The 18,907-nt window shown below is 50.3% G+C and overlaps 1 protein-coding gene across 3 annotated transcripts in view; it reads right to left on the bottom strand.

The window, feature by feature from the left end:
* Positions 1 to 18,907, bottom strand: part of LOC144174167 (uncharacterized) — a 239,773-nt gene that overhangs the window by 3,599 nt on the left and 217,267 nt on the right. For 2 of the 3 annotated variants that reach the window (XM_077702674.1, XM_077702672.1), the window contains exons 11-20: positions 18,270 to 18,325; positions 14,722 to 14,887; positions 13,590 to 13,777; positions 11,503 to 12,738; positions 10,480 to 10,840; positions 7,901 to 8,133; positions 6,562 to 6,762; positions 5,865 to 5,939; positions 5,603 to 5,696; positions 477 to 870 (exon numbers count right to left, since the gene is read on the bottom strand). In XM_077702674.1, coding sequence (XP_077558800.1) covers positions 477 to 870; positions 5,603 to 5,696; positions 5,865 to 5,939; positions 6,562 to 6,762; positions 7,901 to 8,133; positions 10,480 to 10,840; positions 11,503 to 12,738; positions 13,590 to 13,777; positions 14,722 to 14,887; positions 18,270 to 18,325 — 3,004 coding nt within the window. The remainder of the gene's footprint in view (positions 1 to 476; positions 871 to 5,602; positions 5,697 to 5,864; positions 5,940 to 6,561; positions 6,763 to 7,900; positions 8,134 to 10,479; positions 10,841 to 11,502; positions 12,739 to 13,589; positions 13,778 to 14,721; positions 14,888 to 18,269; positions 18,326 to 18,907) is intronic. The other variant, XM_077702673.1, reaches the window with a different exon arrangement.

Raw genomic sequence — 18,907 nt, 5'->3', positions numbered from 1 at the left:
AAAGCGTGGCATGCAGGCGCACTGACAACACCGTTCAGGCATCTCAACAAATGCCAAGGCTCATTACTTCTGTCAATAATACAGGCTACAGGACTAGATACAGGAATGCCGCCGTGAAACTTGACAGTTTGAACCATTAGAACTGGCCCCATTAGAAGAGATGATGCAAATGAAAACCGAAACGGCTCAATGCTGATTTGAATCCCTTTCATGAGAATTGACAGGTCCAGAAGGTTCTAGCAAACGTTTGCACATGCTAAGATTTAAAAAAAAAGAGGTTGAGAAGGTTCTAGCAAATCACTGCAGCAATGCGCTGTAATTTTTGTTGCTGGAACGCTCTTGCAAGCATAGCACACCTAGAAATAGCTTGAACCGACTATTCTCTCCTTGCTCTTCAATGCACCTTAAGAATAAAATCGAGACACTAAGATTGCCCAGCCCCACAGCTCTCAATGAAGCGCTCGTCGTATACAGACCCCGGGAGTGCGAGCGGCTGGTGAGTGAGTCGGCCTGCTCCCACATGTCGTGGCACCGGTGCAGGCAGGTCAGGTTGGCGATCTGCCGCTGGAGCATCAGGTACTGGGACTGCGGGAGCGCCACCGCGCCCGGAGGAGGCGCAGCCACCACCACGGCCGAGGCGGCACCGGCCAGGACGGGCACCACGTTGGCCGCAGCCGACTGCTGCCGGCTGCCCCCTCCGTGGCCGTTGCTGGCCAGCTCGCAGCTGCTGTAGCCGCTGCTCTGGGAACCCACGCTGCCCGCGGGCGAGGGCGTGGGCGAGTGCGGCGACGGCTGGCACGGCGACCGCTGCTGCAGGCGGCCACCCCCGGCGGGGGCCAGCGGCGGCGAGGCCAGCTTGCCCAGCGAGCCCTGCACGCAGCGGACAAGGCAGCCTGGACTCAACAACACTGCCCACCCCTCCTGGTACAGGTACGCCCACTCTTGGGAGAGAGCTAGCTGGGCGAGGTTGTGCATTAATGCTGCAAGCAGAACCTTCACGACCCACATTTCCTCGCCCGAGTACCAGCTAGCAAGTTAGCTGTGTGCAGCGTCGCATTAATGCTGCAAGCTCAACCTTGACATTTTCTGCCACTAATGCCAGGTACTGCACATCGCTGCTGCGAGCACAATCTGACCCGCACTGCCTGCCACAAATGTGGCTTTGCCCAACAAACAGTGCACACAGAAATGTAGCACCAAATAGCGGAACAGGAGCCTAGACTGCCAAAGTAGTGTGCAGGAACACACACAGCCATTTCTTTGTAGTGAACGGTTCGAGCAGTGTGTATGCACAAGCGTCCTTGTCTTAGCCCCTGCAGTTGATGCAGTGAAAACTCCCACGGGCTCATTCACGTTTGAACAAAAATTGAGAGGGAAGCGAGTGGAGATGCGAGTGCAGCAAATGGTGAGGTACCGTGCGTGAGCCGAGCCTCATATGCCGAGACGCTAGTGCACACACCTCTGTTATAACTAGGCTCGCAAAATGATGATTTGTGTGGTTACCTGTAGGATTGCTAAAAGCATAAAATTTCATTTCAAGCTGTGCAATCCTCCACGGTAGGTCTCCTCCGAGTGATGATGCTCTTCAAAATACACACAAGGGGCATTGGCCAGCGCTAGACCATAAACTCTCACAGAATCAGTCTGTCATTTATTTTCCTTTTGGTTTTCGTCATTTTCTCCTTTAAGGCAATGGCGTGCACCCACAGAAGGAAATTTTCTTCTCTTTTGTTTCATTCTTCCGTCACCGTTGTAAACTCTGCATATTTGCTATTAATGTAAACGCAGTGCTCAAATAACTCCTGTAAGCCTCAATACACAACACATTCTACAGGCGCACTTTTTGTTTGCTGAAGCCAAGGCTCAAGCATTGTGCAAGTTGGTCTCGCGCACTGCACAAGCTGGGTTCAAATCCCATTTCAGACTTTGGCTCCAACCCATTCAAATCCTATTTCCAACCCGTTCCAACCCGTTTACGTGTGTGATCACTGGCACATTAACGGTAGGTCGTGATATGTCTTTTCCTACAGCTTTCGAGTGATGAAGCCGATGACGATGCCCTTGAATTGTTTGCCTGCACCCACAAGGGAGGATTGGCCAGGGTTAAAGTGCTGACTCTTAAAGAAGCCATGAAGACAAAACACAAGTTTGGTTCATTCAAAAGATTGCCTTGTTAGAATGTAACTGACACCACTTTTAACGTAATCTTCGATCGAATAAGCCATATAATTACGAAAAAAGGGAATGGCCATGTGACCCACTAGCTGATTTCCCGCAACAGAACCTATTATATCATACCATCCAGCTCTGCGATTGGCGGAGGCCGGCAAAAGCAAACACAAATTAAGCAGAGCTTATCAGCTTGCCGAACGAGTTATTTAAACTTAAATTTAGCGCACATCTGTTTATATCAGTAAGAATGGTGGGACAAACAGTGGAAGTTACGAAAGCACACATAAACATAGAATTACCGATGTGTACTGCAATTGGTACTGCGCGAACTATGCTTGGTTTAGCTGCGCAGGACTGCGGGGCTTTGGGGTTGTCTCAGACGACACTGGCCGATTGATGCAACCAAGGTATCTTACGTGACCATATTTGTCAAGTGAGCACTATGTGTCACGAAACGGTTATCTTCTCACAGAACAAAAACAAGCCAGGTTTAAATACGGTCAAAAACAAACCCAAGGCAGAAAACGGCTTGCAACGGTATGGTGGCGCCATCTAGGTTCACTAATGGCAGACAAGGCTTCTCAATTGGCTGCAGAGCGGTCGGTTCCCGTGATGTCATTGCAGACCACGAAAACGCACGATTTAGCAGGAAAATCAAAATTTTAACCCAAATTGATTAATTGCTCAGCAAATAAAGCATCGTTTGTATCCAAACAACCTCTGGGGGCACAATAAAACCTGAGATCATTTGAATAAACCAAACTCGCATTTCATCTTCATGGCTCTTTTAAAGGAGCCATGAAGAGAAAATGCAAGTTGGTTTTATTCGAAAGATTTCGTGTTTTATAGTGCCCCCAGCGCTTGTCCGGATACAAACGGTGCTTTATTCACTGAGAAATTAAACAATTTAGGTTAAAATTTTGATTTTCCCGCTCAATCGTGCGTTTTCGTGGCCCCAAGTGACATCACTGAAACAGACCGCTCTGCAGCCTAGAGTACCTTCATTCACGCATCCGCCGTACAGGGTAGAGACACGTTTACGCTGGCGCCGCCATTTTCGGTTGCTCGCTCGCCGCCGAAGCAAGTCATTGTGTCAAAACCGCGCTAAAATTATCGCCGCAACGCGGTTTACTGAAGAAGTTTGAATCATATTGTCTGTTTCGCGTTGCTAGGTCTCGTGGGAAACGAAAAGAATAACGCGTTGAGCCCGTTGGCCCAATTGCGGCGGCACGGGACCGTTCAAAGGTTGTCTCCACCCTGTACAGCGGTGTTGATTTGTTCCCGCGTTTCTTTACGTTCCGTAACCTAGATGGCGCCACCATACCGTGGCAAGCGTTTGGTTTGTTTTTGCCCGCATTTAAACCTGGCTTGTTTTTGTTCTGGGAGAAAATATTCGTTCCCTGAAACAGTGCTCGCTCGACAAATGGAGTCACGTAAGACACCGTTGCTTGCGTCAATCGGCCAGTGTCGTCTGAGACAACCCCAAGCCCCGTGGTACTGTGCAGCGAAACCAAGCATGCTGTGCGCAGTACGAACAGCAGAACGCATCAGTACTTCTATGTTTACATGTGCTTTCGTAACTTCCACTGTTTGTTCCATCATTCTTATTGCTTTGTAAAGAATGTGCCCTAAATTTAAGCGCGAATCGCTCGTTCGTCTAGTTTGTAAGCTCTACCTAATTTGCGTCTGCTTCTGCCAGCCTCCGCCAATCGCAGAGCTTAGCTCATGTGACATCATAGGTTCTGTTGCGGGAAATGAGCTGGTGGGTCGCATGAACATTCCCGTTTTTCCTAATTATGTAGCTTATTTGAGCGAAGTTTACGTTAAAAGTGGTGTCAGTATGATTCTAACGAGACAATCTTTTGAATGAACCAAACTTGTTTTCTCTCTTCATGGCTCCTTTAAAGAGATCGATTTTGATGATGATTGTCTTTTTATGGCGCAAGGCCGACGAGGGCAAAGAGCGCCAGAAACAATTAAGAGATCGATTTTGTTGCTATCACCAATGTCCTGTCCGTCGTTGACAAAGCATTCACCAGGTCCTGCATTGTTCGCTGAAGGCGAGACTCAGAGGGATGGTAATTCAAATCCTTGACCCACATAATTTTCTTTTCTAAAAGCATTCTGTTCATGTTGACATCCGCTTTCCTGGCTGTCTTTCAGTCATGCTGCCGCCGGGCGCCACATTTTCGCTTAATGGAACATCTAATGCTTTCTCGTGAATAATGCATTACTCAATACTTCCTTCGATCGGAGTAAGTGTTAGTCCCTGAAAAATGCTGAAGGCGTTAGGCTGCAGCTTTTCCCTACAAGTTAGGCATAGTCAAGCAGGCATGCCCTGACCCCTGCTTGGGCACTATTGAGAATTGCCTAATATCCCATTAAGCAACCATGTCAAACAGAAATCGAGGCATGACATTTTATCGTCAACTATGGGCTGAGCCGCCTACTACAAAGGCGCGGCTGCACTGCTCCGCAGAGGGGAACAGGGGAGGCGTGTATCCAAATGATACTGTCTGGCTGCATCTCTCTGTCTGAAAAGGGCGCTACACTTGTTGTGCAGAAGTGGTGACCAGTACAAGGGATGCATTTATTCTGTATTCACTACACGTGTACGTTTGAACTCCCTCATTTGTGAGCACATACCGTAAGAGCTAACATTGAGGTTAATTGTGCATCTTAAGTTCAACACCTGCAACAAAAAAGAAGAAGAAGAAGAAGAGAGAAGAAGAAGAGGAGATTGGATGGTGCACCCGCAAATAAACAAAAGGACAGAAGGAAGGAATTCTGAATGTTTTTCGGATGTGCACATGCTTGGTGTGGCCACCTAATTGCTGGTTCATTGCAGTGCTCATGGCTGCAGCTGGTTTATTCTTTTGCAACTATTCATGTTATTCACCCAGGAATTATTCGAAGCAAAAAATATAATTTCTCACTCGCTTTGCAGTCAAAAATCTATTTGCACATGCCCAACACTGACCCACAAAGGTGAACACGCTGACAGAGGAATCAGACACTTTTATTTTCATCATGACAGCAGGCAGTGACCACTTTTTTGCTTCTGCTGGCATGGAAGGTTTCTATTTCTTAAACCATAGCTCTCGGTCTTCTGGCAGGCAAAGCGTCCACTACATTTTTGCTGCTTGCCAGCACGGAAAGTCGCAAAATCTATACCTTTTGGCTTCCCTCTCCTTGTATGTACAGCAGAATCCATAATAACATCGGAGTTCGAGCGGTAACAATTGCAACTATGAAGCATATGGCAAAAGACCCGAAGCAACAAAATTAAAACGTGCTTCCATGACATGCCAGTTTATGACACCACAAAGCCCTCAGTAACGCGACAAAAGCTGAAGCGTTGACTAGTGTCAGGAAGGACAGGCTTTAAAGCGGCTTGCAAAGCGGAGAGAGGCTGCTTCGGCCAACGTACCTTTTGAAAGTCACTCAGGGCACGCATGTTTTCACGGACGTCGTTTTTGTGCAGCTCATACAGCTTTTTGTACAGCAGGGACTGACACCTTAAGCTGCAAAGGGAGGAGGCAGACAACAGATGCACATTAGAGAAAAGTGGGTAGCACTCGTTTAGCTCCTCAAATGCCATTTAATGCCGCTATGACAAAAATGAGCACAACTTGAAATAACCTCCCGCACAATGGAATACAGCATATTATAACAAGCAAGCAGGCACTCACCTAAGCACTGCCAGCTTGTTGTCAATGCTTCCATAAGCGTCATTTTGTAGTTTCTGAAACTTTGATGAGATGTGCCTGAAAAGACAAAAGGGAACCTTGGTTCAACTACAAACACAAAATAAACATGTTGAACTAAGTGTGACAAGCTAATTAGAAGGAAAAAAATGAGGAAAAAAAAAAAATAGACGTCTCTTTTGGACAAGACATCAGCACCCATCATAACTGGACCACCTATGTTTTAAACAAGGCAGACTGAGACACATCAAGTTTGACATGAGTACATCCTAGAGTGCTTTGACAATATGAGATCAGTCTGGCTAGCTAAAAAACAGTGCAGACAGCGAACGTTATGCCCATGTTGCAAATCAGCTTCAAATCAGACTGCTACAAAGAACAAGCCAACTATTACAATGCAGCTTCACTCAAAGTTCAATTTACACAGAGCAAGAGATTGCTTTTGAAGAACAGTGGGCCAACATCCCCTCCCTAAGGTACACCTTGACCGTGCTCCCACGTGATACTCCCCACCCCTAAGTAGATGAAGGGTAATGCAGCTTCACTCAAAGTTCAATTCACACAGAGCCAGAGATTGCTTTTGAAGAACAGTAGGCCCACACCCCCTCCCTAAGGTACACCTTGACTGCGCTCCCACGTGATACTCCCCACCCCCGAGTGGATGAAGGGTGGCCACACTCACTTGATGAGGGTGAGCGTCTCCTTGTACATGCGGTAAACGTTGTCCAGGTCGGCGCGGCCATGCTCCATGGCGTTTCCTGTCAGGATGAAGTACAGCACGGCCTCCAGGTACTTGACGGCCTGCGAGGTGCGATGCACCTCCCGGTCTGCCTCGTGCTTCAGCCGCTTGGCCTCGCACAGGAAATAGTCCGAGCTGCCATTTCTGCACGGCCAGGGGGAAAATGTGCTGTCACAACTGCACTGCACTCCTTAAACGGGCCGGGAGAGCCCCCAACCAAAGAGATGCCCACAGTACTCTACTGCCACTCAGTCGTTGCAGATATTTCGCCCACTGGCAGGGACCAAGCTTTCAGGGAACGCTGCTGCAGTGAAAGAAAATAACCTCCAAAGGCCTCGTGCTCATGCTCCAAAGAGATGTTGAGGTGAGTTGTAAACACGGCCCAATTACGTTACCAGATTAAAGTCTACAATCGCCATGCTCCAAGCCTTTGCACCATCCTCCATGCCGAATTGCTGATATCAGCTAGGCAACACACTGGCAGGTCCATAGGGCTAAATTTTGTGAATTGCTAGCAAGTACAACCCGCACAACCTGTAACAAACATGAAGCCAGCATTAGCCGTGAAATGGGTGAAAGTAGAAATTTTGAAGTTTGAGAGAGTGTGGAAACATTGAAAACCAGCGTGACATCACTATGGTGGTTGGTGTGGCGGCCATGAACAACACATAGTTAGGTTCTAGATAGACTACATGGGTGAAACCTCACCATGAAGCCACAGACAGGACTATGACAAATGCACTTCAGGGTCTCAATGCTTCCCACTAGAATATGATTATATTGTGGTAATGAGAATGCCAAACTAGGTATGAGAAAAATGGAGTGGAACCATCTGATGCAGAAAAACGGTGCATAAAACCTTGATAGTTTCTTGCACTGTGAGGGCCAACAATGCCACCAAGGAAGGGTTTCTCTTTGTCCACAAAGGCATCCAAATAATTTTTTTTTTACCAGTCAAAAGGCGCAATTTTACTGCAAACAGAGCGCTGAATAGTCTGGTGCACAATGCCCATTGTACTTCGTGCTTCCTGCAACTTTACCATGTGCCAATTCCAACAAGGAAAGTGTGACCTCTGCATGCTGCGGTTGCTCGACGAATTTAGCCACTGAATGCCCAGCGAGATTCTTAAGATCCTTTCGCAGCAACGACGCGATTGCTCAGCTGTGTTTTCTGCCTCGATGGAGAGAGTGTGGACGAGAGATTTTGTGGCCCGCGCAGCTGGGCAAACTTGGCGACACCGCAACCGTCCACCAAAGGGGGGAGCGAAGAAGAGACACTCACTTGGACTCCCACTCCCGGTGCGAGTTGAAGGAGAGGAGCTGGGAGGGGTTCCCCCGCTGGGTGCCGAGCTTGTCCGGGGGCTCCTCCTTGCGGGCGGAGGCCAGAAGGCCCCCCATCGTGCCGTGGGGCACGGCCAGCCCCATGGCCAGCGGCCCCATGCGGCTGCCGGGCGTCTCGTGCCCGTGCACCTCGCTCTGGTCCGAGCTCGACAGGAGCCCCTCCCACGAGTGCACCTGCGGCCACAATTGTGAGATCTCTCTCTCTCTCTCCCCCTCTCTCTCCAATACACGAGAGTTCACACTTACGCGCAACTCTAACAGCATCGTCAACTCGGGTGGCTTTTTAGAAGGCCTCCCTTGACGAGTGCAAGGCCAATAGAAAGCGTCTCTCGCTCTGATCAGCACAGCCACTGTTTCTGTCGTCATTCTTACATGCGAGTTGCAGTTATATGAATATGTGCAACTGAGGGATTAAAGAGTCAAACTAATAAAATTGAGAAAAGCAAGAAAGCTTTCGCACATCAAAACTGCATAAAAAGTGCGTCCAATCGATCGTAAAAACTTCAAAAACCCAAATCACAAACTAAGGACAAACCCATATGACGATTTTTCGTGCACTAAGTGCATCTATGATACGTGGTTTATGAGATAAACTATTGCACTCCTTCTTCATAATCAATACGTGTATTGTCTTGTCTAGAACCGTTCCTTTTTTGCGATTTTCAAGTAACCATTTGGACACAATAAACGCCTGGTTTCACGCATGTGCCACGTGTCCAGAGATCTCACTAGAGCTTTTCAGTAGACCAACCAGCCTTTGGGGGAAAATGCATTGGTGTTTTGGCAGGACGGCATAGGTCCCGCTAAGAAAGCTTTCCCTCTAAAAAGCTACCTGGTTATACCAAACAGTTGCAGAGATGTGCAACAAATAGTAACGCTGCAACATCCAACCACAGTTTAATTCAGGGGTTAAAAAGTTGCAAAGAAAACACTGGAGCCTAATTAGGTAATTTTTTACGTGCCGTTAGGGGCGTATTATTCAAACTTTTTAAAGAATAAATGGTATGAATGTGTAGCTTAAGACCTGCCATGCATGCTGATGCTATTGATATTCCTGTAAATATAGCTGATTGGATAAAAATAGCTGAGCTCATATTACTCATAACATTTATTTGAGGTACATTCAGTCAATTAACAGCATGCAGTTCATTTCATCCCGAATTAAACGATATACCATTTATCAAAATCCTTAAAAAAATAAATAAAACAACCTAAAAATGCTAGGCACAGTGACAGTTTTATCTATTGAACACGTGAAAAAAAAAAAGACACGCTGTAGAATGCAGCTCGCTTTTCACTCAACAAGAGCGTAACAAGTTTGCTCAAATCAGTTGATGGAAAAATTATGCAATCCTCTATATACAGACGGCACTTAGCAGAAAAATTAAAAACAAGCAAAGCCAGAACATTGCTTCAATTTTTATGCTCTTGGCAGCGCACCGTGCCGATCGTGCGCAACTATTGCTCCATTTGTTGCAATCCAATCGGCTCCAGGGCGGTTTGCATCACACGAAATGAGTTGCAATGAAGGGGCTGGTGACAGAATGCACCTGCTCTGTGGTGTACATGCGTTTGGCTACGTGGGATAATCCCGTTTTCAAATTAATCTACTCATATACTACGTCACCACCGCACACTGTGCACAGTGCGAGCATTTATCATTCTCGAATCGTTTATCTATATGGCGAACTGCCGACGAGGAAGCGCACGCCGGGATGCGGGTTGAGCCGCCGCACCATCGTTGATAATAGAATGAATACACTTCCCTTGCATTGATCCTCCACTTTATAATTTGTTGCCGGTCCAAAGATAGATGCACCTTAGTGCACCCTCAGGCGTAATCATATAGCTAATAGTATCGTCCTATCTCCATCTAGGCCAGACACACAGAAAAGTGTATTCCAGGCACTTTCTAATACTGCTCGTTCTTCCTTTCGGTTATCGATAGACATATTTGCTTTCTTATTATGCTGTGCAGCGCTTTTGCCAGTCTTTGCATGAACAAGTACATGATGAGCCCTGCACTTTGATGAGAGTGCCGAACAGACGGCCTACGACGCCCAGCCAATCAGATTGAGCCCTGCAGTCACGTGCAGTCAGTAGCCTACTGGGCGGTGTGTTCAGCCTTCCTTCTATCCCTGTTTTACTTGCAATCAACGGACGAACTGAAGCAGTTCTGGAGGAGAACTGAAAACAAAAAGACGCACTTTTGAATGAGACCAAGACGGATGCCATAGCGCATGTAGAACCCAAGTGATGAGTCGTCGAAAAAATGCTATGTTCGCATCGAATCTTGGCCGATTTTAGCAGTCGCCGGTGCTATAGATTGGTATTATGGCTCAAATACATACTCCTTGGCCGGGATATGTGGCTGACCAAGAGAAAAATAGCTCTACTTTCTGAAAATAGCCACTGAAAACCAGATTTTTTGGCCAAATTTCGCAATTCCAAGACCCCCATCTCCCCTTAATGGCAGTGTCAGTGTCCGTGGCAGACAAGGAAGTGCAGATCCCCTCTCACCTGACTAGAAGAAACGGCATCTGTGCTGCCGATCATGGCGGCAGAGTCCGAGTGGCGGTCGTCGGTGGCAGTCCGCGAGCAGCTCCGGGAGCCCGACTCCTTTTTGTCCCGATGGTGGTGGTGATGCCTCCTGTTGGACTTGTCGCTGGAGGGTGTGGCGTCTCGCCGAGAGGAGCCCTTGTCGGAGGAGCGGTTCTTGCCGGAGGAGGACGAGGGCCGCCCCCGGTGCTGCCGCGAGTTGCTCCGCTGGCTCGAGTACGAGCTCAGGCTGCTCGGGCTGTCGCAGGAGCGCAGTGGCTCGGCCGCCGGCCACGCATGCCGGCTCTCCGACTCTTCCTCCGGCCGGGGTGCTTCCGATGGCCTGCAGCACCACACAAAAGCAGGCACGCCGTTTGAGAATACAGCCGCTTCCCATTTCTCACAGCCGGAACTGTCACTCTAATCAATAACTATGGGGTTTAACACCCCAAAGCTACACCTTGGCCATGAGGTGCGCCGTAGTGGAGGGCTCTGGATTAATTTTTACCACCTGGGAACCTTTCACATGCACCGAAATCTTGACTCCACTTTTCGCCTCCACCTAAAAAGCAGCCACTGCAGTCAGGATGTAACGAGCTCAGCAACACAGTGCCTTGTCCGTCCCGCATGGTAAAGCATTCGTGATGGACAAGTTTACGAAAGCAAGAGACACAAATAGCAAATAGCATACAGAATACAAAGCTACATATACTAACCATGTTGCTTCAAGACTTCAACAAACAGACGGTTGAAAAGAGGTAGCAGTAAGCTTGCACGAATATCAAGTGAGATCTACACCAAAGTGCTGCAAAAATAGCAATATAACTAGACATTTAGAAAGGGTACAAAGTGAACTGTGCACAACACAACTGCTTCTGCGCAATAGAAACTTTGTCAAGGTTTGATACTGGCTTGGGCCCCAGCCGCTTACATTCCCACCGGTCCCTTGAAGCTACATGCAGTGTCACCAAAAATGTGCGAGACACAAAAGGCACGGCCACTCACTCTCGCTTGACCCGTAATGAGCCGCTGGAGCCCGTTGACACCCGCCTCTTCTTCTCCTGTTCCCTGCTGCTACTCCGGTCCTCACTGGGCCCACTTTTTCTTTTTGAGCTCGACTTGCCCTTGGCCAGAGAAGCCGGTGCAGCGCCACTCGCCAGGCTTGGCTTGGCCACATCGGGCTTCGGAGCCAATGAAGGTGGCTCCACGTCCGCCTGACGCTCCCTGGAGCGAGACGGTGACGGCTGCGGCTTCCCTAGCCGCCCCGGTAACCGCAGCAGGCGAGTGAGAGCTACACACACAACCACACTGTCTGAAGAAGCCGCAGCCGCAGCCGAAGCTGCCGCCAGGGCTGCAGCTGCCGCGGTGGGCGCACTCTCCCGGACTTCACTGCCACAGCGCTGCCCGATGGGCGACAGCAGGGACGGGGGCTCGGGGGGAGTCCGCGGCATGGCTTCCCTCTTGGGGACCACCAGCCCCTCCCTCCCCTTGTGCACTTTGGAATCACTGCGGGAGGCCTTTGGCGGCCGGCCCCGCGCGGGCACCGAAGGCGTGGCAATAGTCCGCTGGTCGACCACACGGCTGTCCTCCAACAGGGGCAGACGGCCACCCGCGGAAGGCGGAGGCACAGGTGCTGGCGGCGCCTCATCATCGCTCGACGAGTCCGACAGCACGGGCCTGGGCTTGTGGATTTTGGAACGTTTTTCGTTGTACCGGTCAGAGTGGCTCCGCTTAGAAGAAGGGGCCCGGTTGATCACTGGGGTCACACACTCGGGCGTCGGTGCCCGGGCAGCAGCGGCACTGCTTTCCACTGGCTCGGGCTTCACCACCGGTGGAACCAGGCTGGGCACGGGCTTGTTCCTCGAGTTGGGGACCAGGCTGGGACTAGTCTCCTTTTTGGAAGCCTTGGATGGCCACGACCGTTTCACAGGCTCCGGCTGTGGCTTGATTGGAGGCTCTGGATCCGACTTCGGCGGCGGCGGCTGCTGCTTGCCCAGCCGCATGGTGATCCTGCCGTTCTGCATTTGGCAGGGGCCCTCGTCGTCGGACAAAGCGGCCGTCGCGCCAGTCGGAACAATAGCCGGGGGCCGCTCCACAGGCGATGGACTGCGTGGGGCAGACCGTGCCTGACTGGCTGGGTGTGCCGGACTCCGAGAGGAACTTGAATGCACCGGGGAGAGGGAGAACATCGGGGGCATCCTGGCAGGTGAGCGCATCAGCTCCAGACCCTGTGGGCTGGGGCTGCAATGGAAAGGGCAAGAACTTAAGTACTGCGTTCGGAAATAGCACTTTGCTGGTTAAATCTGCTCACACTGCTAGCAAGTCATGCAAACTAGGCCCCATAAAGCTTCAATGCCAAAGGAATCATTACACAGGAAGAAAATATTCAGGGGCTATTTCTTGTGCTACACCAGGAATGAGTATCCAACTGAAGCTTTTTTTAAGGCACAGCAGAACCCATAAATTTGCACCTGTTTTTGTGGTTAACTGTGGACAACTCCACATTTTGCCTACAAAAGTTCACGTAAAGGCATATGGGTGAGCTGTTGCTGCATGGGACAAAAAACCAGCAAATTCCAAAGGCGCTTTTCTTAATCACTGTCTCGCTTACACCTCTCCCAACCTTTTGGCCATGAAACGCACCGTCGCCACCTTTGGGCTTTGACTCCAACCTTTTCTTTTATTCTACGCCTCTGGCTTTCTACCGCATTCCTGGCACTGTTTTCGTGTTTCAGCAACGTGGCTTGTTCAGACCTGCTGCAGCTGCGTTCAGTCAAGATAAATAAATTTAAAAGCAGGGAGACCGCAACAACCTGAGCGTCCTTAGAGCTAAGAAAGTCAATGGTGAGGCATGAACCAACCACAAACAAGTAAACGAGTGAAAAGAAATGTTGTTTTGGCTTTTGTCTTGTTCACAATAAGAATGGATACCTTTATGTGCACCCTAATAGTTGCCTCAAGAATCTTGCAGTCCACTGCACAACGGTGAAACTTGTGTAGCGCAGGTAAATTTGTAAGAGCGGAGACGCCTGCATCGACATCTTTTCTTTTTGCCCCTCAACCCGCATTGATGCGCCACTTGTGTGACCCACCTCTTGAGCATGTGTGCGACGTCGGCGTCCCTGTTGTTTGGGTACTGCGAGAGGATGGGCGTGAAGGAGTCCTCGTCCACGAGGGAGTCCTCGGCCCGGGACTGGCGGCCCGCCATGGTGGCCAGCCCCCCCAGGCCCATGGCCGAGGAGCTCCGCTTGTCGATGAAGTCGGCCAGCTGCCAGCTCTGCTGGGTGGTTGAGAGAGGGACAGTTTTGTCATTAGCGCCCCCCCTCTCTTGTTCATTCTCGCCCTACAGTAGGGCCCTTACGATTGCACTCTAACAAACAGCACCATGCCACTGTCTCACCCAAAAGCGTTACCCGCGGATTTCTCTAAACTCGTCCGAGGCAGCGAAGGAAAGCGAAACGCCATGGAATCGCTCCTTGAAAGCAGAAAGGCAAGAAATGCCGCCACAGAACTAAACAAGACGAAGTGCATTTGCTAAACTGGCCAGAAGAAAAGGAAGGAAGAAAGGGACAACAAAATCGCAAGACAAGAAAGGCAGAAAATCTGTCAACCTTATAGTGTTCTTGTGGCTAGACATAAACCGACAAGCAGACAGTGCAGAAAGCTCTTCACTGCCTTTTTTTGCTTTCATTCTTGGGCAGCCCCTGCGGTTAAAACAGGGAACATAGCCAACTCGTGTTCTGCTGACGCAAAATGGTGCCTTGATGTTCTAGTCCCTTCGGGCCTTTTCAAAAATTGTCACATCAGGTCTCCTTGAAAGCTTGTTGTTGGCTGTGCTCCCTACTCAGAAAATGCGGGTTTCTGCCAGCATGAGTAAAATACTCTTTTTAGTGTTCCTAGTCTACTGCTAAACAAAACATACACCTGCCACAGGTTCCTTTGCAATAGCAGCAGTGCGTTTGCCCATACAGGGTGCCATTATAGAATTTATAATGCCCCACCCCTTACAGGTAAAAATTTGTGTCACTCAAATTTTACCTTGAGAAAGAGATGAAAAGTTCACCACTAAAGAAAGGCGAAAGAAGGGGAGAAAAAAGGAGAGTAAACCCCTACCGCAAACAAACACAAGCAAAAATAATCACCACTCTGAAAGGAAAGTTACTCGACGCATGGCAAAAGTCCCTTGGCACCCAAATGAACGTTCCCCAGGGAGCATGTGATCACCTCTCGACCCGCTTCAGGGGCTGAGCCTTCACTGTCCGAGCTCTCCGAGTCGCTCCCGGATCCCGAAGCCGAGGATGAGTCATCAGAGTCGCTCGAGCTAGACTCCGATGACGACATCTTCTCAACAAGGGGTGGCTGCTGAGCGACGCTCTCATTGGGAGGAGGCCTGCAGCGACAATAGGAAAAGAGAAACAAAACAAACACTTGAAGCCGTCAATACATACTATCTTTAGAAGTCACAAGGTCAAATCCCTTTTTGTTTGCAAAGGTGCGCAACTGCAAAAGCTGTTTTCCCACTTTACACCTGGAAGTGCTGTCTGACCTTTTACGCTTACATTTATTAATGCCATGCAGATTTATCACATCTCTCAAAAGGCTTTTATTTTTGCCTTATGGTAAAAGCGAGTGGTTCTGTAATTTTCTTCTTTTATGGGATGCCACCTTCTGGGATGACAACAGACAGTGCCACAATGCATGAACCGCTGCTCTTTTCACCATTCGGGACAAAAATCATGAAATCATTTCAACCGGTTTTCTTATGCCAATGGCAAATTTTGCCCTACACAGGCCATTTTAAAACTATACAAAACATATAAACTTGAATGAGCTTTGTATGTTTTAAGATCAGGCAACTAAAAGTACTGCTTTGACTTTTCTTTTCTTTCTGTCACAGTAACCAGAGTATAAAGGGCCAAGCCTTGAGTTCCTGTATGGATTGAAGGTCAGCCCTTTCATCTTACCAGCTCTTTCTTCCACCCCTAAGAAAACGATTCAACTGTGCCGCTCCTCCCGAAACACCCCTCCCGATGCCGCCGCTTTGGCCCCGTCCTTGTGCCAGCTACGTTGAATTTGACTGGGTGCCTCTTCAACTACGTCCGTTTTTACGCGGATCAGACGTCAGGGCAATGTTTTGGAAACGTCTGAGTGCCTCACTGAATAGGCGATCGTTGCGCGGATACGTGCTGCGGACAGCGGTGGCAGTGACAACTCTGACGACGCGGTTGCACAGCCTACTTGGGTAGCGCATTCGCAGGAGGCCCAACGCATGATAGTCTCTCAGGGACCTCATTTCCACCAAGGACTCTTCGCTCAGCTAGGCTATAGTGCCTAGAATACACTATAGCTAGGTAAAGCACCTATAGATGCTCTTGAAAAAGATGTGCACCAACTTCATGTGCAGGAAACAAAGCTGACAGAGTATGGCTGCTTTTCCACAAATAGGTAGCAGTACAACCTTGCTTGCCTGCAAATAATATGTTCTGAGCTCTGCTCCGTCTTTTTATTTAGCAACCCCCGCATATAACAATCATCGGTTATAATCATGGGATTTCCTTGGAACTTGGATATTGTTATAAGTGGACTAGACTGTATGTGTATGTATGTATGTATATAGATATATATATATATATACACTCATACATACATACACAGAGGTGCGATATTCTCCCACAATTTTCTCATAAGCCCACAGTGCCACTCTAGGCAGTATGAAAGTTGCGAGGCGTCGGATTTTAAGCACCTGGGGAGGGGGAGGGGGGGGGGGGGGTGTGCAGGCAACAATAGCGAGAAAGAAGGTAGCGAGAAACAGCTCCGCCGGTTAAGGAAGAAAACTCCGTAGCAAGGAAGGCAAGGGTGAAGGGTGCGGCCCATTGCAACCAGCTAAGGCAGGAACCACGGGGCGGAGAGGTGTGCCCATCAAGCAGTACATCGCTCAACCGGGGGACGGCAAACAGCCGCCACTTCCTCGAAGAAGATGCGCCAAGTTATCCTTCGGCGGCGCACGCCCGGACGGCGACAACTGGGCTCGCGGTGCGGCCGGCAACGATGCCGCGTTGCGCAAGCGTTTCTCAACACTGGTGCTGGGCCTCTCCAATTTCCCCCTGCCGCCTTTCCTCCCAGAATACGCAACGCCGCGACAACGAGTTCCGCGACGCATTTGCAGTAAACGCGTTCCCCGGGAAGCGGCCGTCTGCTCGAACAGCCAGCGTTAACTCAGCCCGCGCACTTGCTTCCGCCCCGGGTAAGGACACCTCCAGCGCCACCCGGCCCCTTGTGCAACAATCAGTGTGACGCAACACCCGACTCGAACCGCGACCGGCCCGAGACGGCGGCGGCCGCAGGGCGCGCCAGAGAGGGAGAGAGAGGGAGGGCGTAAAAGCATCCTGCTCCATCGAAACGCTGATTGGCCACTTCCGCGAGTCAATCGCCGGAAGCCAAGCGCCGACCCGCGCAGCGATCTCTGTAGGCCCACGCCCGAACGCCGCCAAGAGCGCAGTTCCGCACAGCGCTCGGGAACATTTGCTTCGTTCGGCTCGGGTAAGGGGAACGGTGTGATTCGACAGCCGCCTGCTCCGCTTATCCCCCACTAAGTAAAACGGCGGAACGTTCGTTACCCAGGCAGGGAAGCGACGACGTTAATTTCCCGACCCGACCGCAGAAGTTGCCGCGATAGCGTGCACACTCGACGCTGCACACAACTGCTGGGACTTTACTGAAGGGACCGTGTTGGGCGAGGGCAGCACAACAAATGAAAAAAGAAGGGGAGAGGCCAGAAACTGAAGCCGCAGACGGACGTCAGTCGGCAGCATAGGTGCGTCTGTCCTTGATGAGAACGTGAGCGTAGAGGCGGAGAGCATGGCCGGCGGACGGCTTGTTACCGCCGCGACTGGCTTGCGTGACTCGTCCGCAACCCTTGCCTCTTCGGGAGGGCAAACTGCATTGTTCGCTGCGATTGCCCAACTTTGTCGACACAACGCCAAACCAAACCGCGCAGCAGCAGCAGCACCTTAACCACGGCAACTGCTGGCGGGGCAGGCGTTTTAGTGCTGCTAGTTTGGGGCAACGATTTTCCCGTAAAGCCGAGGGACAGAGAGAGAGAAAAAGCGTGCAGACGGAGGGTGTAGACGTATCGTAGCTCGTCTCAGGCAGTAAACGTATAAAACTTACGGCAATGAACTTTCCAATGAAACACCAATTACGGCAATGAAACGCCAAGAACTTTCACCAAAAAGGCGAGCTCGTACTTTGCACGCGACTAAACAGCGAACTAATCGAGCCCGTAGCTCAGCAGGCAGAGAAGCCGTCGGTCCAATCTGTGGGTATGAGGTAAGCTGCATCGACGGTGCTGCAGTGATACGTAAACGAAACTAGGATCAGAGGGTCGCCTGTCGACGCATTAGGACGGAGGCACGAGGCCGACCGGTAAGAGCCAACCCCGAAGTAACGCCCGAGATGCGACAATCGCCGAGGCAGTCACGTTGCCCATGTGACTTCCCCGCACAAACAGCGCGGCGGACTAGTGCTCGACATGTGAGCACAGCTCTCGGATCGATGAAAAAGGAAACGCACATTAGGACGGAGGCACGAGACCGACCGGTAAGAGCCAACTTCCAAGTAACGCCCGAGATGCGACAATCACCGAGGCAGTCACGTTGCCCAGTGACTTCCCCGCAAAAACAGCGCGGCGGACGAGTGCTCGACATGTGAGCACAGCTCTCGGATCCATGAAAAAGGAAACGCATATCAGTATAAGTAAATATGCAACTCACGTGTTCTTTGATATGGAAAAACCGAGAGACGACGACGTCTTGCCAAACGGTGCTTCCTGGACGAAAAAAAAAAAAAAACATGACCGTTAGCAAGAGAAACGCGTCACAAACGAACGCACGCACACACACAAACAAAACAGTTGGCACAACGGGGGGGGGGGGGGGGGGGGGGGGGGGGGTTTGTTGGGACACGCTGCGGTAAACCTCCACACCCCGCTGAAGCGGCCGTGAGCTTCTGATCACAGCTGTCATCGTCGCCGGTCAATCCACCTGAGCGCGTACCTTGTAACGCCTATGCTCAGCCTTAACGTGTGGCCACTATATTGTATAAAGTCGAGCTGTGGGCACCGGTTGTCAAACGTTCGACGTCAAAGGCAAGCTTAAAATCACGAAAGCCGCGCGGTATCGGCCGAGAGTGCGCCACTCACGCTCCCCACGAGGCCTAGATTTAGCTAGATTTAACTTAGCTACAGACGCCGCACGGCGGCCTTTTCTGCTCGGTGGGCCTTTAAAGGCCTCCGCATTAACAAGTAGCAACGCCCAATCGACGCGAAACATGTTTCTCGCAGTTCTCGTCTGCCAGCTATGATCCCCTCCCTATAGACCTGGTTTCAGTCGGGTCCATTGACCACGTAGTA

The sequence above is a fragment of the Haemaphysalis longicornis genome, unplaced genomic scaffold (assembly GCF_048455015.1).
Source record: "Haemaphysalis longicornis isolate Haplotype H1 unplaced genomic scaffold, Haemaphysalis longicornis Haplotype H1 scaffold_3, whole genome shotgun sequence".
Classification (NCBI taxonomy): Eukaryota; Metazoa; Arthropoda; class Arachnida; order Ixodida; family Ixodidae; genus Haemaphysalis; species Haemaphysalis longicornis.
Note: the sequence above shows the minus strand (reverse complement) of the source record. Positions and strands in the feature narration are given on the sequence as shown.